General features: G+C 41.0%; 1 protein-coding gene across 7 annotated transcripts in view; it reads right to left on the bottom strand.

Annotated features, from left to right (window-relative positions):
• Window positions 1-24,174, bottom strand: part of LOC133211416 (transducin-like enhancer protein 4) — a 101,982-nt gene that overhangs the window by 57,437 nt on the left and 20,371 nt on the right. For 5 of the 7 annotated variants that reach the window (XM_061351773.1, XM_061351775.1, XM_061351774.1 and 2 more), the window contains 2 exons: window positions 13,055-13,117; window positions 1,127-1,201 (listed from right to left, as the gene is read on the bottom strand). In XM_061351773.1, the coding sequence (XP_061207757.1) occupies window positions 1,127-1,201; window positions 13,055-13,117 (138 nt within the window). The remainder of the gene's footprint in view (window positions 1-1,126; window positions 1,202-13,054; window positions 13,118-24,174) is intronic. The other 2 variants (XM_061351776.1, XM_061351777.1) reach the window with 1 other exon arrangement.

Genomic DNA, 24,174 nt, shown 5'->3' with positions numbered 1-24,174 from the left:
TACTCTACACTACTGTCAGCAATGATCAGAGAGCCCTGATTTTCTTGTTAAAAGACAGAGGCATAATTGAAGCAATATCTTCACTTCAGATTGATTATTCGGTGACCCTTATCCACATCTTCACTCAGCAATTTGAATTTTAATGAAAGTAAATGGAATAATTAGCATTTCAAAGTGCGTTTGATACACTGAATAAAAAAAGCGAAAAGACTTTTATGTATAATCTATACACAAAAGAAAAAGCATTTGGGAGGGTGCAGAAGATGGGAAGTATAGTTGTAGCGTCTTCATTAGAATAACTTAAACAACTGCTTGCACCAGCTGTATAATTATACATGTGAATAATGTGCTATTAAGCTATGACTTCTCACCTTTATTTTATGTAGTGTGAACAGGCACGGCTTTCGTTGTTATGCCTTTCCTCTCCAGCTGTAAAATGTAAACACTGTGGCTGCCCACACTCATAAAATCTCACAGGACTGCTCTACCATGATAACAGGGCTGGACTTAAAGCTTTCACAACAGGGGCTCCATATACCCTTGTTTTGAGATGAGCAGGAGCAGGCACACTTACGAGTGTACTGGTGACACGACATTTTGTCACTGATTTGGGTTGGCTCTTTGGTTTATTGTTTTGGTTTGTTTTCTTTTTTGCTCATGGGCTTTTTTTTATTTAAGTAACATCTATTTTTTTCACGTAAAAATGAAAAGTGTGGTGAATATTCACATTCCTGAGCCACATCAGATGCTGTCCAAACAGATGCTGACAGTAGTGATGTGAGAAACCCTTCTAAAGTGCGAGTGTGTCATATGAAGGCTACCTGTTACCACAGCTGCAGAAGCAGACTGGCACATGGCATGCAAAGGAAGCAAACAGGACAACAAAAAAACAGACTCAGATCAAACTTCAGGAAATGGCTACAACACAGACATTAATCACTCCACTAGTTTTCTCAGCACAGTGCAAACAGAAGTCTTCAGGTAGTAACTAGATTTTATGAAGATGAAGCTACTGAACTTCACTGTTGCCCCCAACTTTTGCCCACCTGATGAAAATGAGTTCATACAAGAGACAAAGAAAGCTGTTTACAAATGCTGTTAGAGCTAAAATGGAAAGACCACATACCCCAATGATTGCGTTCAGTTCTGCCATGGTCACTTGCTTGGCACGCTCCACAGCCTGCACCACTTGCTGCTGGTGCTACAAATGAAGATCAGAAACAAAACAAAATTATTGGTTTTCTAAATTATTAAGTACAGAGTCTTCCTTTTTTTTTTTTTTTTCTTTGCTTTTCACAGACATGCCCGGCTTAAAATAACCTCTCTAACAGCCAATCATGTTTTGTGTTTATCTATAAGACTTACATCAGGTAAGACGAAGAGTTTATGCTGTTACTTGCCAGGAATTACACCTTTGCTCCCCAAAGGGCTATTTTAAAACCTGGCTAAAAGGAGAACTGTTTTCCTTTTGTTCACCTTTTGTTCAGTGTGCTTTTGACTTTACGCACCAACTCAAAAGGCAAGCCACTTTCCTGACAGCCATCGAAACTTTCTGATTAAAAATAAAAAAGGAAAAAAAAAATACTAAAAGCATACTGAAAAAAAAAAGGTATGTATTTTCAACATGCACATAGCACCCACATCACTGAAGGATATAAAGATTCTCCTCCTAGGTACATTTCAAAGCAGCTCAACCGTAAGAAACAAATTTAAAATGCCATTCACAATTCTGTCAAACACGTGAAAGAGAACTAATTATTTCAATCTCCAACATGTAAATTTTAATAGCTTTAAAAAGTCCATCAAAACCACATGGTCTAATTAACAATACAGTTTACAAGCTTCAGTGGTGACATTATCTCAGTTTGAGTGATACTGTATTCCTGCAGTAAAATTCAAAACTGCTGTATACTGAAAACTGATTGATATTTATTTGAAAACACCAACTACGGATAAAATAAGGTTCTCATCTTGCAACCAGATCCATGCCTATTCAAAGCTCCGCTGGTGGCAAATTCATATGCACACTCAGCCTTGCAGGATTGGGATTACACACAACAAATTGGTGTAAGAGGGGTGTCAGGGAGAACTGCAAGTAGGTTGTGTGATCTGCATGATCTGCAATGGGAGTGTGTCAGCCTTGATTAATATCCACTGGTGCATCACAGAGCAGGGTGAGCTCTTGTCTATCTTGAGAGGTGCTGAAAACCCAACAATGAAACACCAGCTCTGTAAAGATGAATGTAAAGAACATCTAGATGCTCTTTAGCGCAAAGTTTAAGGAAAGGGCTGGAAGGGTGTCTTTAAAGCCTGCAGTCTGCCTTCATGCCTGTGTATACAGGCAGCGCAGAGCTAAAGAACAGACCATGCAGCAATCCCTCCTGCTCGTCCTTACCACGGGCAGAAAGCTGCATACAATAAGGTCCGGAGCCAAGTCCTTAATACTCCTACCAACACCTTCAAGGATAGATGAAGAGCATTGGGAAAGGCTCTCTCAGACCCAATAGGAAAGGGGCCCATAACAAAGAGCTCCAATACCTCCATGATTTGGCAGTCTCAGATTTGCCAATTCCCAGTGCAACACATAAACAAAAATTGCACTTACACTTATAAACTCTCTGCAATAGTAGCACTCAAAATGGGGCAAAGCCAACCCAAAAATCCACCTAACTGTAAGAAATGCTGACCTCAACTACAAAAAACAGATAAATGCAAATAATAAAGGAGGAAATTTAGAAACACTCCTGGAAGGAAGAAAATTATTTTAAGGTTTGCTTGTTTTTAAGCAAAGAATTAAATGAAGGAAATGCCAGGAGAGTAAATAACATAATGCTGCAAGCAGAATCACAGCATTCCCATTTAGAGTTTTGCAAAGCTACAGTGCTAAAGTAAACCAAATCTGTCACTTATAAGCAGACAATGTAAAGACCATAAAGCAGGCTGAACATGTGCAAATGTGTTCTTGCCATTCAGGAAGAAAAAAAAATAATTAAAAATAACCCCATACAAATGCAAAAACGCAAAGTTGTGCACTGCCATCACAGATAACCAGTAAAAAGGAAATTACAGTACTCAAGCCTCAAGTTTCCATGATGTGTTATCATCTCCAGGTCATCACATGTTAAGGACACATACAGCTTTCATTGATTATATAGCTGAAAGCCCAGTGACACGTGGCTCTATATGGCAACACAGTGAAATTACACCACCATTTTCTGGTGCAGGTCAGCCACACTAAAAATGGGTCATAGCATTTTTGATAAAGCCATCAAAAAAAAAAAAAAAAAGGAAAAAGGAAAACCAACATCGGTTTTTAAAATGTTGATTAAAAAAGAAGTTAATAAAAATATCCTTTATTTAACTGTTTACAGTCATCTCTTCTTTCCTACCATTTCCTAGGCAATGCTTTTTGCACTGAGGTAAAGGAAGGAAACTAGTTTTTGATTTGTATGTATGAACATTCAATTCCAATGCCCATTTACTTAAATTCCATTCCTGGGGCCACAGGCAGAAGAAAAATCTTCTGAGGGACCTAAAGAAAGCCAACCTGAAAACATCAAAATTATTGCAGAAATTACTCCAATTCTCATCCAGGTTTTGGAAAAATAATTCAGCTCTACAACAGTTTGAGTGTTTTCCTTTCCTTTACAGCAACCATACAAATAGCTCTCAGGATTATTTGGTAAAAATATTATTTCATTCCCAGGTGAGGGGAAAGAAGGTGGAGGGGTTGAGTACCAAAATCTCACTTTAACACTCTTGCTAAAAAGCACTGTAAAACAGAAATTCCCTAAGCAGACTCACAAAGCATCTTTCACTGATTCTCACAGGCTTGGGATCAAGTCTTCATAGAGAGGAGAAAAACCATGGGTCTCGTAACACTGAACCTAAATTAGGTACAGTACAGATAATTAAAATTCTCCTATCGCTAGTTGCTTTAACACTGATTTAATCATCACTGGCATAGTATGCAAAAGACACAAAATAGATGGTCTGTAATTAGCCTTTCCATCACTTCCACCTCATTGCAGCAGCTGTGCAGACTCTCTCAATCGGTACCCTGAAGCCACATGGGGGGCCTATCCCCAGTGACCCTGGGGCTACTTCAAGTCACAGGCACAAACCACACACTTCAGTGGATAAAGAGGAAAGCAAAGTCATGCTGTGGTGTGGCAAAGTAATGAGCAGGGTTTGAAGAGACCACCAGCTGTCCCTTGGGTTTCTGAACCTGAGCTGGCAGGCAGCTTCACATTACCAACTGCAGCTTCAGCAATGGGTACAGATCTCCACACACAGAGAATGAGACCGACTGGGCCCCAGGGACCCACTGCTATTTGAAACCAAGGTGTAGCCAAGTGGGGCTGGCCCAGCCAGCAGGGGTACCCAAGGACTGATGACTCCAGCACTTACAATATGCTTGAATGCCTTCCAGGGCCAGCATGCCAGTAACAAGCAACATTATGTTAAAACCAAGCAGTACATATTAGCTACCCATCAAGTGATCATGCAGCAATTTACAGCCAAGTAAAAAGAGCAACCATAATAAAAGGTTACTTTTTCCCAACCAAAAATAGACAGGGTTGCAGCTTTCACACACATTTAATGCCAGCCTTCCACTGCGCACACAAGCAAATGACTGACCCACTTTCTTCAGTTATGGGAAAAAAGTATTTTGCACTGCATTTAACAGGCCAGAGCACTGAACTCAATACCCTGCCCCGCCTGTCAGGAAGACTAGTATCATTTCTTCTTTTTAACTTCTTCCCTGTCTCTTCTCTTCACCCCTTTTTGCCTTCTGTAATGAGCAGCATGTCCACACTTGCCTTGTGTTGGAAAATCACCTCCTTTCAGTCTCACAGTGGGTAGTAATGACAAAGACCACAAGAAGGATGTAGGCTTTTCCCCCATCACATCGTCTCACCACACTGTCTTGTCACCTAGCCCTGGCTCCTGTGCAGTCATTGAAGCAGAGTGGAAAATACCTAGGCTTCTTATACAGTGTCAGAGCTACTCAACACCTCCCACTGACAGGTGGCCGAAATTCCCCCTAGTATGCACACACAGACGCTGGTGTTAGAAACACCTAATTCCAGCCTGTCTCCAGCACTGCCAACAACATCCAAAGCAAGAATCACTTAACGATTCACTCTGCAGAAGGAAGCAGGCTCTGCCATGTTTTATTCATATTATTTGTTGTTGTATTATCTGTTTAGAGGGAGTACAGACTAGATCCTGCTCAAGAACTGCAGCAGTGCCATTCTGAAAAGCTCTACCTAGAGGCAGCATGATGAGATGCGGCCACATCAAAAACACTACTGAGAACCAGACAGCAAACACACATTTACTGTTGAGTACAGCACATGCTTAGAAACTAGAAGGAACCAGCAGATTCACTGCATCCAGACACCATAACTCTGACAAGATGTAATAGCCACTTCATAAAAATATAAGAACATTATTAGCAATAGATGCAGAAATTGCTAACAAGATGCCTTCCTTGGAAGAAAGATTACAGATACAGACAGCTTCCTTGTACTTACTGTTTCACCTCTAGTCTGGGGCAAGTCTAAAATAAAGGAAAATAATTCAGTCGTCTCAGCCTCTCACTTCTCAGACCAACAACTTCTTCCTTTTGAACAGCATGGAAGGACTCCTGCTCTGCTCCTATAATGCATATCACAGTCTTCATCCAAATTTACTGAACCTCTAGAGAACGTACAGAGAAGAGCAAGCCTATTATGGCCCACAGCTTTCTAAAAGGAAAACCATCAACTAATACTAACGTGCTTGAAAGCAAAAGACTGCATGCAACATTTCCTCTTTGTATGTTTGCTGGTGTGTATGAATGCCAGTGCTTGGCATTTTATTGTACTTCTAAGTATATCTGACCACCTTATCATGCATGGGAAACTGCAGATCCCTGTTAAAGAGCAATCCTTCTAGGTTGTTAATAGCTAGCTCACTGGCAGTTAAAAGGGAAAGCACACTTTCCAAAGAAGTTTACTACAGCCTCCTCCAGCCCACATAATGCTTGCCAATGTGGTGTGGAATTTGACAGGGACCAATAACGTGAGAAGCCATTCATCTGGCTTCTCAAGCATTTTTTGCAGCTTGTGCTGAGCTCCAGGTTGCCACAACTGCACCATTAGCTATAAATGAGCCAAACTGTGTGTGCCCCATGAGTATGTACACAGGCAAGTTTTACTCAAAAGAAGTTAACCAAGATACATGAGTATCTACAGCCACACTGAACAAGTACTGCTATCCAGCTCTCAATGGCCATAGCTTGCAGCCACAAACACCACTTTGACCAGAGAAGAACCAGCCCCAACTTGAAAGCCACAGAGCTGTGCTAGCATCACACTGTTCTGCAGCTGGTAAATTCAGATGAGAAGAAGCGTCAATTAGCAGAGGCATCACCTATGCCTTTAGCCCCAAAATGAACTGCATGTTACTGGCTAGATTATTTGATGTTGTGAACGTTTAACTAACTATACCAACTGCAGGAGACCAAAACTATGCTACCTGAGTTCTAACAACCTCCAAGTATTTACCTACAATGTTGCAGGCACCCCCTCCACCTTATACAACAGGAACTATTTTGAGCACACTGGTATTCTCTCATCACAGGAGGTGGAAAATGACTTGCAACACAGGAAGCCTGCAAATGCAGCAGAAACTGAACAAACATCACTGCCCTAAGGATGGACTAAGGTCCATCTCATGGCTTGGCCAAAGAGTTACTCTTTTTTTCCAAAATCGCAGAATCACAGAATTCTAAGGGTTGGAAGGGACCTCAAGAGATCATCTGGTCCAAGAGCAGGGTAACCTAGAGTACATCACACAGGAATTTGTCCAGGCGGGCCTTGAATATCTCCAACGTAGGAGACTCCACAACCCCCCTGGGCAACCTGTTCCAGTGCTGTCACTCTCACAGTAAAGAAGTTTTTCCTGATGTTCACATGGAACCTCCTATGCTCCAGTTTACACCCATTGCCCCTTGTCCTATCACTGGACATCACTGAAAAAAAACTAGCTCCATCATCCTGACACTTGCCCTTTACATATTTGTAAACATTGATGAGGTCACCCCTCAGTCTCCTCTAAGCTAAAGAGACCCAGCTCCCTCAGCCTCTCCTCATAAGGGAGATGTTCCACTCCCTTAATCATCTTTGTGGCTCTGTGCTGGACTCTTTCAAGCAATTCCCTGTCCTTCTTGAACTGAGGGGCCCAGAACTGGACACAGTATTCCAGATGTGGCCTCACCAAGGCAGAATAGAGGGGGAGGAGAACCTCTCTTGACCTACTAACCACACCCTTTCTAATGCACCCCAGGATGCCATTGGCCTTCATGGCCACAAAGGCACATTGTTGGCTTATGGTAATCCTCCTATCCACCAGGATCCCCAGGTCCCTTTCCCCTTTACTACTTTCCAGCAGGTCAACCCCTAACCTGTAGTGGTACATGGGGTTGTTCTTCCCCAGATGCAAGACTCTACACTTGCCCTTGTTAAATTTCATCAAATTTCTCCCCGCCCAACTCTCCAGCCTGTCCAGGTCTCGCTGAATGGCAACACAGCTTTCTGGTTTGTCAGCCACTCCTCCCAGTTTAGTATCATCAGCAAACTTGCTGAGGGTACACTCAGTTCCCTCATCCAGGTCGTTGATGAAAACATTGAACAGCACTGTCCCAGCACCGACCCCTGAAGTACTCCACTAGTCACAGACCTCCAGCTAGATTCTACCCCATTGACTACAACTCTCTGCCTTCTTCCCTTCAAAAAGCTCTTGATCCACCTCACTACCTGATCATCAAGCCCACACTTCCTTAGGTTATCTATGAGGATGCTGTGGGAGACAGTATCAAATGCCTTACTGAAATCAAGAAAAACCACATCTACTACTTTACCATCATTCATCAACCTAGTTACTTCCTCATAGAAGCCTATAAGGTTGTTCAAACATGACTTCCCCTTGGTAAAACCACGTTGGCTGCTCTTAATGACCCCCTCATCCTTGATATATCTAGAGATGGTGTCAAGAATAAGTTGTTCCATCACCTTTCCAGGGATGGAGGTAAGGCTGACTGGTCTATAATTACCCGGGTCCTCCTTCTTGCCCTTCTTATAGACTGGTGTGACATTTGCCATCCTCCAATCCTCAGGCACCTCTCCTGATTCCCACGACTTACCAAAGATGATGGAGAGTGGCCGAGCAATGACCTCCACCAGCTCCCTCAGCACCCGTGGGTGTATTCCATCCAGACCCTTCGATTTATAGACATCTAGACTGCTTAACTGATCCCTAACCCAATCCTCATCCACCAAAGCAAACTCCTCCTTTATCCTGACTCCCTCTGGGGCAATAGGAATCTGGGGCCCCCAGGGAGAGTCTGCAGGAGTTAAGACAGAGGCAAAGAAGGCATTCAGCACCTCTGCCTTCTTTAAATCCTCTGTCTCCAGGGCACCCACCTCATTCAACAGTGGGCCTATATTGCCTCTTGTGTAGTGTTATCCGTTATGTATTTGAAAGAGCCCTTTCTATTGTCCTTAACCCAACTTGCAAGATTAAGTTCCAAGGAGGCCTTAGCTGTCCTAATTGCCTCCCTACATCCTCTAGCAACTGTCCTATATTCCTCCCAAGTGGCCAGCCCCTCCTTCCATAATCCATAGATTTTCTTTTTCCACGTGAGTTTGCCCAGGAGCTCCTTGTTTAAATGCGCTGTTCTCCTGGCTCCCTTACTTGACTTCCTACCCATTGGGACACTTTGATCCTGAGCTTGGAAGAAGTAGTCCTTGAATGCTGACCAATTATCTTAATCCCCTTTACCACCTAATACCCTTTCCCATGAAACTTCCCTTAGCAATTGATTGAAGAGGCCAAAGTTGGCCCTTCGGAAATCCAGAATTGTGGCCTTGCTAGGTATTCTATTCCTCCCACACAGGATCCTAAACTCCACCATCTCAAGGTCACTGCAGCCAAGGCTGCCATTGACCATCACCACTTCAACCAGACCCTCCTTGTTGGTGAGTACTAGATACAGCAGCCCTCCTCTCCTAGTTGGTTTGTCCACCATGTGCATTAAGAAATTATCATCAATGCACTGGAGGAACCTCCTAAACTGTGAATGATTGGCTGTGTGAGTCTTCCAGCAAATATCGGGATAGTTAAAATCCCCCATGAGGACCAAGGCATGTAGTCATGAGGCTGCTTTCAGTTGCCTGTAGAAAGCCTCATCAACTCCTTCGTCCTGATCAGGAGGTCTATAATAGACCCCCACAACTGTATCACCCATAGCAGCCAGTCCCTTAATTCGCACCCATAGACTTTCCACTTGCTCCTTATCTGCCCCTGGACAGAACTCAATACATTCTAGTTGCTCTCTCACATAAAGAGCAAATCTACCACCTCGCTTTGCTGACCTATCTTTCCTAAAAAGGAATAGCCATCCATGACCACATTCCAGTCATGTGAGCTGTCCCACCATGTCTCTGTAATTGCCACCAGATCATAATCGTTAGACCACACACAGACTTCTAACTCCTCCTGTTTATTCCCCATGCCTATATTTCTTGGTGCTCTTTTTTTATTGCCTGACTGAGTCAGAGTCTACGTAAAAACAAGGTACCACTTGACGATGTATGTAGGCAGGTTAAGGACTTTATTTTTAATACATGCTTAGATGATGTACAGCACAGTAAAACTGACTGAAGCCTGCAGGATTTCCTGAATTCTTTACTGGATTTCCCCCTGAAATAAAGCAGACACTAGTACACAGTAGGATGATGTATTATAATTGCATCCTTTTCTCAAGATCTCTAGCGATTTTGGCCACGATTTCTTACTTCTAAGTGAGTTATCACAAGCCATTGATTCCTTACAAAGTTAACAAGCAATAAGACAAGTTAACCTGGTGCTATTATGAGGCAATAATGTTGCCATCAGTGCATGTAACCACTGTATTTTGTTCATTTTTCCCTCAGGCACAATACAAAGGAGTCTGATCACATTTTTCAGCCACTATTCCACAATTAGACTGTATGGAAAACGGATAAACAGCAAAAGCATGCTGCAATTCAATTCTCTATTAATCTAGATGATGAAACAAAGAGATTTACATTAAGACACTCACTTTTAAAAGACACAAATTAGCTAGAAACCAAGTCTAGCAGCTTACTCAAATCTGGAGATCTTTTTTGCTTCATAAGCACATGCTAATATAAACTCATTTAAGAACTATTTCTGCTAACAGAGATCTAACAATTACTAAGATCTTCCTATCCCCAGTGTGAAAACTATCATGATCAGAAGCACTGTCAAGATGGATGAAAAGTTTTTTTGTGCTTTCTCTTTCAATCCCTCTCTGCTGTATTGTCCCCCCCTTCCTTTGCTAGGTGAATTAAAAAGCACCCTTGCCTCCACACATGACTAATGTGTACACCGGCTCTTTGGAAGTGCTCCCTTTTGTCTTTTGTCAATGCATGGGAAACCGCTGAAGTTGGGAATTTTTTGACCTCTCCATCCTCTCTGTAGCCCAAAGAGCTTTGATGCCAGGCAACACACACAGCAGAGAGGCTGTATGACTTGGCAAATGACATGTGTAAACAGGTGTAGGAAACTTTATGGGCCACAGATTTAAAAAGCAGATGCCCGCTAGCACGCAAGCCGTATGAGTCTTTTTTCCAGATCTAAAACTGCTTAACTCAAAGCTCTGATCTAAAGCATAACAAAGTAAACAGCAGTCATTAGGCACACTGATGATGGTGTGCTTAAGCCCTCACTGGGTGGTACTGTACTCATGATAGAAGTGGGACAACACCATTTTCTAAATTTACAATCTGACTACCTCAGTTGTCTACTTACATAGTTCTTGTAACTAGTGATTAATGACAAGCTACTGCAATGGCTGAGTTCAGAATTACTTTAAAATTGCTCTCCATGCCTAGCTTGATGGCCAGGAGGTTGTTAAACAGTGATCTTGGCTCACAGTTCACAAGTTACTGCATGAGCACCACATGGGAGATTCTCCTCAGTGGAAGAAAAGAATGAAGTACAACATGTAGCCTTCACAGTGCCTTCTCCCTCTAAGGCAGGGACTTAAAATGTACCAGTATCAGTTTCCAGGAGAATGACTCCAGAGTGATCCAGTTCCGGGGACAGCAGAGCACAATGCATGGGGAGCAGAAAAAAAGGAGACAGACCATGCTTACCTGAATGGGATGACACTAAGAGCAAAGTTCCAAAACTATTCTTTTTTGTTCCCCCCCTCTCGATTCTATGAGAGTATGTAGAGGAGGTGGAGGTCAGGACTTCCAAAATCAAAGGCCAAAATCTATCGGTCACTGTGAATCAAACACTTCTGTTTTTCTTTCAAATGTATTCTAAGCCCATGCAATCCTCTTGCTTGTCTAATTGTCAAGAAACACCTACTCAAGAAAGCATATGGGTTGCATTTGTAGAAGCAGAGCAAGGAGAGCTGTGTGACCTATGTGCGGTAATAAAGTTTCGTTCGGCACTTGGCTGAAAACAGCACTACCAGTATCAGCAGTAATATACCAGTACAAAGTTTCTAAATGCAGTAGCAGTAGTATACTGGTACATAGTTTCTAAACACAGCACCACATACTCTAGAGAAGATTTCTCTGCTGTGCAAATGCTGATCCCACGTCTTTGCCAAAATTACAGCTTTGCCTGCCAAGTACTCACTTCTGCCTTTGTTTCAAAATCATGTCAGTTTAGTGCTCACTTTAACATGAGTATGAATCAGCTTTACACCTCATTTTTATATGCTGTCCTATTCCTGCACATCAAATAAAATCCTGTGACTAGATATATGGAGATTCTGTAGCAGTCAAGTACAAAATCAACAGCTACTCAGCTCAGATCCATGCAGGACTTGAGCTCGGATCCACCAGCAATGTAACTAGATCATTACACACCATATAGTTTCCAAGAATCCATCTTTATAAGCAGAGAGTAGAGCAGCACTCATGAACATTGTCAGGTTCTAGTTTTGATAGCGCTATTCTCATTTCAAATATGCAGAGATATGAATGTGCATGCACACATGCATCACATTAACTGAATGCTGATACAGAGCACACAGCCTCTCATTTGCTGCAAGATGAGCAGCAACCTTGAAATGCAATGGCATTTTATGGAACAACTGAAAAGGTGGGAGTAATTGTTGCAGAGCGTTCTCAGGAATGCAATGCACAGAAATACACCTCCCAGCTTTGGCTTTTCAGCTACTAATTCTAGTGAAATGAATCCATGCATTAAAAAGATGCATGCCAGCCTGCACCAGCAGACCCCAGTCTCTAGCCACTTTCCCTTAACAGAGTGGGCAGGGGAAGCAGCTATGCACGCAAGATCTTCCTTCATGAGCCACGCTTTCATTTTATTTCACGCGTATCTGTGGCTCCAAGGCTTCCTCACTAGCTCCCACTGACTCCCCCAAATCCCAGTGTCCCTCAAAGTATCTACAATGCACTCAACATTATACCAGGAAATCATAATTTGGAGAAAATTAGTCCTTAGAGAAATTATCTCACAGTGAATTTCAACCTTCTGTCTATATTCCCAAATATGTAGAAAACATAAAAGGATTTAAGGTAATTAAGTAATCTGGGATACAGAGAGAAAAAAGGCAGGAGAAAAGCTGCATTTGTATGCTTCCTGTATTGAACATCACTACTCAGTACACCAAAATAGAAGTTTCTGCCAAACTTTAATGCCTGCTGCCAGGAATGTAGCACAAATCACACATTTTAGACCAACAGTCATAATTTTTATAAAAACTGCATTCTGCATGACATCAGTATATTTAAACAACTAAGCACACTGCAACATGTTCCATTTAATAAATATACTGAAATTATATTACAGTGGACTTGGAAAAGATAATGAAGTTACAGTGACAACAGCACAGCGGAAAGTCACCTGCAAGGACCAAAAGTTTCATAAGGTAACAGTCTCAACACAAAATCCCACTTTTGTAATAGATACGATGAGGCAATTGTTCAGATCAGCAACAGTACAAGTGACTACCTACCTCTTGGGACAGGAAGGGAATGACTTGGGCACATATAGCGTTCAGTCTCTTGACAATTTCTGCCTGCAAGTGACAAGAAGAATGAAGTTCAATTATATAAATTCTCAGATGCAATTGTCACCTGTGAACATAGATGATACATTTCTCTGGAGTTATTTTTCATCTCTAGTCATCCTTTGGCCAGGACGTACTATCTAAATAATAAAAGAATTTGGACACCAACTAAACAATACATAGGAAGCCAGTAACTCCTAGCTAAAAAGTTTTCCTTAAAAAAGACACCTTAGAACTGACACAAAGAAAAGTTAATTCTGATTATGCAATCAAAGGGATTTAAAGAAAAAAACCTTCAGGAGATGTAACAAAAAAAAATAAATAAAATACCTAACACTGTGTTTTGAAATAAACTCTCTCCTAATAGACAAAAACAAGGATCATTTCATATTCCAGCAATGCCACTGTAAGCAAAGGGAACAAACAAAACAGTTACTTAGTATTAACACCGAGTATCATGAGAACATCAGCAACACAATATACAAATACATTGATAATCATTCTACCATGTATTTTAGAAAGAGATACTGCAGTCTTACATCATATTTATGCTGTTATTAAACCCAAGGTTAATAGTGGTTACTTGCATGTTGCAATGGTGATCAGAAATGAATAATACGCATTGTTTTATTTTCATATTGGAGATCAATTCTTGTTCTGTGTATTTAATCCGCAAATCTCAACAGAGATTGATGAGATTTGTAGAGATAACACAAAAATTACAGCTCCAGAAACAGAATATTTAAAGTCACACAGACTTTCTTAAAATAAATCCTAACTTTCTTACAATAAATTGTAACCAAGATAATTTCCTCATTATACAGTAAGACAGAATGCTCTTCCTCTTGCAAAGCCTCTAACCACAAGACAAAGACACATACCTGTGCAATTTACGCTTCCTTCTTTCAATGGCAACCCTTCCAGCCTTTTTGCTATGCTTTTAAATTGTAAATGCTTAGAAAAGTACCTATAGAACAGAAAGGCTCAGAACTAGCAGCAAAAAAGTCAGAACCACAGATAATATGGATCTGGGTTGAGGAATATTACTGTTACACAGCTCTCTAACTGGAAGACATGGTACACTAGAGGTAAGGGCACATGTGAAACTAATTCTGCCCCCTTGTGCACACTCTGATACACTCGACTTAACACAACTTTGCAATACAGTTTCTTCATTTTCTCTGAAATGTATCTAAACTGCTGCATGCTATTTATATAGCAATTTCTATGTTACAAAGTCCCGGTATCTTCTCACTGGTCTCCACTGTTTATGCAAGTCCACACGTTGTTAAAATTACACATTTTAACACACCTACTACACCTGTTCTGTTTATTCTGCAGCACAGGTACCTTAAAGGGTATTTGAGAATATGTTCTTTTTTGCCACAAAGCTGAATCACCTGCTAATTTCAAAAGTCTATATATGCCTATAATATCAGATATGCCACAATGTAAAACTTTAATGCCCTTTTAAATAGACACTGTTTACTATACTAGTTGACACAGAGATTTATGAACTGCTTGTACACAGAGCAGTACAGGAAGTGAGTGACAAGATGCGTGCACCTAAGCTTCAGCCACACAGGCTGCAGCATTACTTGAGAAACAATATTTGATTGAGGAATTGAAGACTGTAATATAATGCACAGCTGCAAAGTAACTGTACTGCTGTGGTTCAAGCACCATTAATTTACTTATTTCCAAATTTCAGGCCTCAACCACAAAGCTTTTTTTTTTTTTTTTTTTCTTAAAGGAATCCCCTGAGTGCCTTAAAACTAAGGAGAAAACCAGGCGTCCCGCTCTTCAAGGCTTTCTCATATCAAGAGAAAACTTCCAAATGTCACCATGCTGACTTGAGCTGAAGCCCCTCTGACCTGCCGTTTAATACACATAGATGTCTTCATAAAGAAAAGGCACACAATGTTTTCCTCTGCTGCAAAACAACTCCTCCTACCCACCTTTAACATGCGTGTCACAATCTCACACACCTCCCGTGCAGCACCTGGAGGGAGCCTGTGCCATAGCTGTGCTCAGCAGACCGCTTTTCCACCACAGGTACGTGAGCTGGATGCCTCTACTGCACTGCTTAGGAACTGTGAGTACATCTGGCTCAAAGTGCCACAGGACCACAGAATCACAGAATAGTTAGGCATGCAAGAGCTCATTGTGTAATTTTAAAAGGCTTGTAGATCCATAGATTTTAAGGCCAAAAGGAACTGCTACAACTGTCTTATCTCACCTCCTAAGTAAAACAGGCTGTAAAACTTCAGCGACTTCTCCACCAAACGCGACTTCTCCAACAAACCAGTAAATTCTAGTTCAGCTGAATACAGTTTAGTCAACAAAAACAATTTTATTCCACTCACTTTGAGGCATTTCTTCTTAATTAAGGTACTCAAACCCAGCTATTTCAAGCTATTTCAGCTATGATGTTTTTCTTTTGATCTCTTTTCCTCCCTCCTCCCCAGTAGAAGAATTATGTCTCTCTTCTATTGCTCTTCTGGCCACAAAAATGGTTGAAACATATCTACTCAGTGTTTACACAAAAAATTCACCTCCGGCAAATCCTGCGCCTGGGAAATGTTAAGCTAAAAAGCATCTTCCAAAAAAGCTGCAAGTAACTGAAAGCAGGTGACTGAACATGAACAGTTACACAACTGTAATAAACTTCTTGATAACAATCTCACGGGAGTGCAGAACTGCGAGTCCTTTCATGTTGTTATGCAGGAAAGGGAGCTGAAGGAGACAGCACCCAGCTAAACCCACAGAGAAGAACAAAATGCTGGCTAAAACAGCTTCAAACAATGCCGAGACATTCCCCAGCAGCATTTCTCAGCTCAGGCAAGGGCCCAGTAGGCCAGTCACAACAAAGCTGAAAACGCCTTGGTACGCTGCAGCAGGCGTTTACACGGTTTCCTTATTAAAATGGTCTTCACTTCCCCCAGTAATGACCATCTCCAATTGAGTGGTTTTGAGTACAGTTCATTTTTATCACCCTCAACACTTGGGCAGCAAGGGAACAGCCCAGCTGAGATGCAGTGGCCTGCAGAGACACAGCATGACCAGGGCACAGACTGCCTGCCTTTGGAGACCACCAGGAGCAGGAAGGAGTAGAAGAAAAGAAAATACTGTGTACGTGCACAGTGACAGGAAGGACATAACACATTCTGTACCAAAAATATCTTAAATCAGACATTTTCACATAGCAAGTACAAAGCATCCTCTGCCTTGACACTGCAACGATTTCTGCAACTAACTGCGCAGGATAATACCGCAGCAACCAGGCTGACTGTTTGCCACAGAACTTACCAAAGAGTTAGCTAGAGTGGGCTTCTTGCGATGCCACCCTAAAACTTGAAGGTGTAAGTACTGATGCCAGAGGTTAACATCTCGAAGACCTATTCCTACTGCCATCAGAGGGGGCTTAGAAACTCCTCTGCATCAGGTACAAAGACACAAAATAAAACACGAGCCCACTTCACACTGCTATGCTGATACAGATTATTAAAACCCTAGATTTAAAGATCAGTTTAGGACCTTCTCTTTTTTCTTAAACATCAGGCCAATGGGTTTTTCATGATCGTACTAATTGCCAGGAGAAGGAAAAAGTGTGATTTCATAAAATCAGACAGCAAATTCCTGACAATGAAAGCCAAAGTTGCCTCAGAAACATTGATGTTTCTGCAGTCATCTCATTTGCCTCCTATGTCCCATGAGACCAGGCTTTAGAGAGGCATCATTTATTTAGAGGCCTTTCCACTGGGCTTCAGTTATCGGCCAATACTGTGGACACACACACTTCTAATGGCCTATGTTTTGAAACCAAGTCTAATCTGATGGCGCAGCGCCCAAACTCCTTTTTCCACAGTCATTAAAGGATGTAGGTTATTGCTGTTGTCACCATTGATATTTGTCATTGTAATGTAATTAGGGCCCTAAAATGATGCATTACAGCCCTTGGCACAGCTTCTATTAAAGTCTTTTCTTCTGCTCACTGAACTGCGACCTGTTTTCTGATGAATAACAGACAGGCAGCTTTAGGGTGAGGAACAGATTCATCAAAGAAGTATTTTTCAGCTCTGGAAATGAAATAAATAAATAAATAAATAAATTACACAGGGCAACTCAAGAAGAAAAACACAAGGAAGGAGTCGGGGTGGGGTGGGTTTTAAGGGGCAGATATAAAGATCACAGTGCATTTGAATTTCATCTGACCACTTGAAATTCTGATTGCATCGAATGAATCTTTCTTAGGACAGTATATTCCCAGCTTGTGAATCACATGGTTAATCAGGGCTCTAATCTGCTATCCATCAGCCTATGCCAGCACTGTAACTTCCAATCAAATTTATAGGTTATGTGGGTCACGCATCCCTGAACAACTTACATTCACAGATATCCCATTTAAAACCAGCACAGATTCTGAAATGCTGTTGTTAGGGTTACTGAATGTTGTAATACTATTCAAAGCTTTATGAAAGCTCCTGATAAACAGCTGCTAAATTATTGCCTGTGGATACAGCATGATGCTCTGAAATAGCATTAATGGCCCAATAAAAGGGCCATTGTTCATGCCAAAATATAAAAAGGATAGCTTTTGCTGCCATAGTTTGTCAAGTATGTTAACAAACACCGACACTTCTATTACTTCTTTCCCTGAACACAGGAAGTGTTTGGTTTTGCTTTAAAACACACCAGCATGGACCCAGAAAAGATGAGGGACAGGCAGGCAGAGCAGGCTCTGGCTGGAGTCAACTTTTTACTTATCGAAAGCAGTGTATGTTGTTTTCATCCTTTGGGAGACACCTACAAAAGACACTGTTTTAACAGTTTTGACATCTTTTTACAGCCACTTATGTGACATCATTTTTAAAACAGAGAAAGATTAAATATTTATTAACTACAATATTATTAACTTTTTTTAGTTTAGTTATGCACATAGACAATAATAAAAATCACTGTGCCAGAATCTGATCTCACTAAACGAACAAAGACCCATATCAGCTAACAGTCCCTTGGCATTAATGCAGTGATACAACAGAAAATCAACAGCTTAGGTACTTGATGCGGCCAAAAAATCTTTTTGAACAAAGCCAATGGTTAAATGGTACTTAATTGCCTAACTATGCCTAAAACCTGAACCTTAAGTTCGTAAGTGCCTATAATGCATGATGAAAAATGTTCAAAGATAACCCTCCGGGCAAGGCTACATCTCAGGAACCATGAGGTAACACAACCCCTCAAGAGGGCTCAGGAAAGCTGGTCCTTGGGATACCACCACAGCTACCAGCTGTACTCAAAAGGGGAGCAGGTGCTGCACCATTAGACTCCTAAATCCCTCTGAAAATGGCAACACAGGGGTTTATTTCAATTAACCCTTCCCACACACAGCTAAAATAGGACATAAGCATACAATAAAATATAGAAATGTATTTAAGTGCCTTGATAAGTATTTTAGCATATGTCTGAATTCTTAGTACAAATGGGAGCTAAAAGAGAAATCAGAACCAAATTAACTCCAAAAATATAAATAATTAGAAATGTCCTAATACACAAGGAGTTCAGAATCTTCTTTTGGTTTTTTTAATTTCCATCTGCATTCTTTTGTGGTGGAAAAAGAGAACTGTGATTTTATTTATAGCATATATACTTCAAAAAATATTTCCACTACATTTCACAAAGTTCATAATTATTACAATTATAAAAAATTGCTGGTAAAGAATTACCACTGGAGGCTGTAGGCCTGTCAGTGGAATGGAAGCAAAACTACTATATATGTATTGTTGAAGTAAAACAGAATAATAAAACATTATTGGGAAACCCATTTCAGCAGCCAGTAGGAAAAAAAAATATGCAATTACACTTTCAGAAAAATTATCTGAAACGACTGTTATTTCAGGTTTAATTTATTCTACACAATGCAGCCTTTGCCAAAAATATCAATCTAGTTTATTAAGTGCTTACCAAGAACACAGGCACACACCCGTAATATCTAAACAAGCATTTCACAAATTAGTGAGAACAAAAAACACTATTACACTGTATGAGACGTATCACGATTCTGCAAAAAAAGCTAATCTTAGTATTTCACAGAAAATTAACTCTTCTTTCATAAAGAAGAATGTGTTTTGTTTTAATCACAGACTGTTGTCTGGAAGTGCTTACTCAAGTTCTACAGATCTAGAGGAAATTCTGCAAGTCCTTAATATCAAATGCCTTTTCAGCCCTAAAGGAATGGTGTTTGGCAGCAGCTGAAGAGTCTAGTCTTGTAGTCAAAGACAGTGGGGGGAAAAGTTCTCTGGTGAGGATACTAAACAGAAAACTTCTTCACTAGGCCAACTGCTAAAATGTAGGAGATAAAATTTTGACAGGGCAAATATGAGTTGAATGCAAGCGGGACCATCAGACTGTGCCAAATAATGTACATTCTCCACTTAATTTCCCCACCAACCTTCTTTACAAACATGTCAGCTAAGCACATGAAGTACTGTAAACTTGATACCCTCTGTAACTTAATTTAGGTGCTTATTTTGCACAAAATACTGCAGACAGCAACATAAGCAATAAATTGGAGTGGCAGAATTTTCAAAATCAATTTTCCAATGTACATCCCGATCCGTGGGCTGCTGATGTGAACTGGTAAGACATGGCTTTTCTTTAATGTCTCAAAAACCATGTGGAACTCAACTGAGCAAGAAAGGAGATATACTGAATCATTCCTGATTAAGAAAATAAAAAGCAAGTAAAGTAAGGTGATATATAAACATGTTTCAAGACTGTCACTTCAGGAAGTCAATGGTTTTTGTTAATACTGACTTTTACCAGCAAGTTACAGAAATGCACAGGCTACGGATCCATGTAGTCCTTCAGCTGTGCAGACGACCAGGCAGCAAGCTGCATCCTGCCCTGCCACAAGCACCTACAGACCATCCAGGAAAAGGGCTGCAAGTGACACCTGAAATGGGAGAGGCTGGTTTCAATCTCCCTTCCTCGAAGGCAGCAAGAAACTCTTGCTGAAAGTGCAGACAGAAACATCCAAGGGGACATTGCAATAGGAGGTGTTGTTTCCATCTATAGAGCTTTGCAGTCCTCTATATGGTACCATCCCTTCACCTACCAGCAATACTCAGCATTTCACAGCAGTACTTGTTTTGTGAAATACAGTCTTATAACATAGGGATGAGAATTTTCCACCACTCTACCAACTAACGGAATCTGACTTCACAGTCTAAAAACAAAACAAAACTTTTTTAAGCTTATAAATCTGACACCACACTAAGGCAGTTTCAGCTCCATGTTCAGTTACTTGTGTGTCTCCTAGCTGCAATTAGGTCAGAACTTCCCACTTTAATCTTTCCTGAAACACAACAGTACATCCACAATCACCAGTTTCTTACTATTCTATTCTCCTCTGCGCAAATCCTCCTCCAGAGTGTCTGACCACAGTTCTTCTGAGCCTGTAGAAAATGGCACAAGCCAATTTGAGCCTGTCTTTGCAACTATATGCACACAGTGGTTTTAGTGAGCAGTGTTAATTTCACTGGATGAAGAATGTCCCTGTTTATTTATATCACAAGTTCATACTCTGTTTCTCAGGGGTAGCAGGAAAAGTAACCAGGAAAGAAACAACACAGACCAGTAGTTCCAACGCGTACATTGCAAAAAAATCAAGAAAAAAAAATAGGCTTATCTTTAATTTGGAAGAGGTTTCTGATGCTCTTTTTTTAATATTACCGCAAAATAAACAGTAGAATTGTTCCCCCTACGAAACAGAGCTATCAGTGTTCAGTTCTGAACCCCAGTAGCACTTACCTTTGATTTGCAAATACACATGCCGGAAAACCAGAAACAGCTACAGGCACCGTATAACCTACTATCCTATATCCACGCTCTCTATTATAGCTACAGTGCTTACTCTGGAGCAGTACGTTCCAAATCTTAATCACCAAGAAGCTGATATGCTATCTTGGTTGAGAACTGTGATGATTGTGTCCATACTTCCAGTTAGATCCATAAAGTCGTACTGTTCAGTTCTGAAGCTTTCAGAAAACTGCAACCTGCAGAGGTAACAAGTAACAATCTGACAAGGAGGAAAATTAGCTTCTCCAGCAAGTATTGTGCTGTTCCAGGCTTTAATGAACTACATAAAGGTGATCAATAAACTTACAAAAGCAGCCGGCGGAAGTCCCCCATAAAAACAGGGAAAGCAAAGAGACTGCTAAACAAACACTCTTTATCTATTTTTAATTTTTTTTTGGGGGGAGGAGGGGGTGTTGGGGTTTTTATTTGTTGGGTTTTTTTCTCCAGATTCATCTGAAGGCCAGGAATCTTCCATTCTGCATCATGGACAGGATTGCTTCTCTTCCACCTCTGGTTTCCTAACCCACCTCACCCCCAAGGTCATGGAGGGTGGAGCCCTTAGCCTGTCTGACTCAATAATCACACTTGACTATGTTTGCTTCCAGAAAAGAGAAACACTAGGAATCAGCCCACTGATCTTGGATTTGTTAGGCCTGGTTAGAAGAATTCATACAGTGTTTGAAAACTTCGTCAAGTTTCACCTTCAATCCTTTGTCTGTTCTTCTTATCCTACAATTTTACACCACATGGTGAATAGCCATCAATTAGAATAAGACATCCAGAAAAAAAAAACCCTTAGTATTTATTTAAAGGCAAAGTAGTCTACACAAAGGAAGTAACACTTTCTCTTCCACTGCAACTTCCCTGTTGCACTATGAAAATCACCAACAGGCGATTTCCATCGATTTTTGTGTTTGACATGATAGGTGAAAATCCTGCCCCTTTTAAGCCAGTACACAAACGCATGATTTTAACATCTGCAAGAAATTAAAGAATAGTGCAGTGGATTTTACAGCAATGTTATAATCAATCTTCAATTCTGGATCCTTGCAATGACACAAATTCAAAAAAGGCATGTGACTATCTCCACCTTTAAACCAACTTAAGTATGATACCTGTTAATTCTTTGCGAAGATATATATTTCATACTCCTTGGTCGTATTTACCAAGTCCCAGTTTCTGGAAATAGGTGATCATCTGAGAATTCAGTGATCATCTGAGACATTTAAGACACCCTTCTCCCTTCTCCACCTTGAGAGTTTTGGGGTTTTCATCGGCGTTCTGTTTGTTTGTTTTTAAATAAACATCTAACAAGTGAAAGTTATCTGTAGCACCCTATAGATGGGCAAGGTAGGGCAAACTGTTACCAGCTTTGTCACTCAGGGCTTAAACCACACTGCATATGGTGACATAACCAGTCAGGATCCCAATTCCTTTTTTTTGGAGCAGGTTGCCCTGAGAGTAAGAGGGACAGTACTGAGGAGCTGGTGAACTGAGCACATTCATCCAACAAGGAAAAACTGGAAGTTCCAACATTTTACACATCTCTGCCACCAGTCAGATGATACTGAGTTATATGCATATTTTTTTTAAAATAAAACACTTGCCACTATGACAAGCTCGATCGGAAGCAATTCTTTATGCAGCAAAATGCTGCTTTTCTGTGAACAACAAGAAAAAAAATAGTCTGTAGCTCTGATTGCTATTGAGGAGAAAATATTGATATGGATTGTCATTGCTCATAATTTCAATCATTGTGGATCACAACTACCACTGCTGCAAGTAACTCTATTTGGATTTCACAGGGGTGTCTTGCTATTTTTCCCCTAGGTGAAGGAAGACAAGGAAACAACAGGTCATTTTATCCTTCAACACGTGGATACCTAACAACTAGTAGTTTCACTAGCAAAGTACATCTAAAATAATCAGGCAGTTTACAATTCTCATTTTAGCCTTCCTAAGAAGACACATTTGCAAAGCAAATGCTAAGACATTTGTAAGACGAGCATGCTTAAAATGTTCAGGAAATTCACTTGTCCAAGACAGCTGGATATAGTAAGTACATCTTGAAGTTCAATTCATCTGAATAGCATTCCCCTAGTAAAACTCTTGCCAGGACAGACTCTGAGGCAAGCAACACTAAAGGGCTTTTATCTTTAAATCACTTCAGCGTTACTGAAGTTTTCAAATACTCTTCATCCAACAGGGGTTTCACAGAATCACAGAATGGTTTGGCTTGGAAGGGACCTTAAATATCATCTAGTTCCAACCCCCCTATGTAGGGACACCTCACACTACACCAGATTGGTCCAAGCCCTATCCAGCCTGGCCTTTGAAGACTGCCAGGGATGGGGCAGCCACAACTTCCCTGGGCAACCTGTTCCAGTGCCTCACCACCCTCATAATGAAGATTTTTTTTTCCTAATATTTAATCTAAATCTCCCCTCTTTCAGCTTAAAGCCATTACCTCTCATCCTACCGCTACAGGCCCTTGTAAACTGTCTCTCTACAGGTTTCTTCTTGGCTGCTTTCAGGTACTGGAAGCTGCTCTAAGGTCTCCCCAGAGCCTCCTCTTCTCCAGGCTGAACAAGCCCAACACCCTCAGGCTGTCTCCATAGCAGAGATGTTCCAGCCCTTGGAGCATCTTCGTGGCCCTGCTCTAGAGTTGCTCCAGCAGGTCCACATCCCTCTTGTGTTGGGGGTCCCCATGTTGAACACAGTACTGCAGGTGGGATCTCATGAGAGCAGAGAAGACGGAGAGAACCACCTCCCTTTATCTGCTGGTCACAGAGTTGGCTTTTCAATGCAAAGTAACTTTGAAAAGAAACAACGTTTTAAGAAAATGCCATAAAAAGCAGAACAGGAGGCATGGAGCAAAGAACTCTCTAGCTGGGAAATGTGAATTTCATGAAACCTTTTCCAGTGCTACAACTCTTTGAGAGATCACACTTTGTGTGGAGAGCTACTATGAACTGCATTAATTCCAGGCAAATTCTCAAGATGCACCATATGTTAAGTGTGCTTTTCATCATACTGCACCTACAGACTTCAATGAAAACATGCAGAATGCGGAAAGTACGTCAACTGTAAGCAAATGAAAGGGGTAAATAACCAACTTTGTATACAGATTAACCACGCAATAATATCAACACCTTTCTGCTTAAACATGTCCCTATCAGAAAAGGCATCAGTCAAACACAATTCCT

Source organism: Neopsephotus bourkii, unplaced genomic scaffold (assembly GCF_033783945.1).
Source record: "Neopsephotus bourkii isolate Nb327-2 ecotype Australia unplaced genomic scaffold, CSIRO-AGI_Nbou_v1 NB_598, whole genome shotgun sequence".
NCBI lineage: Eukaryota > Metazoa > Chordata > Aves > Psittaciformes > Psittacidae > Neopsephotus > Neopsephotus bourkii.
Note: the sequence above shows the minus strand (reverse complement) of the source record. Positions and strands in the feature narration are given on the sequence as shown.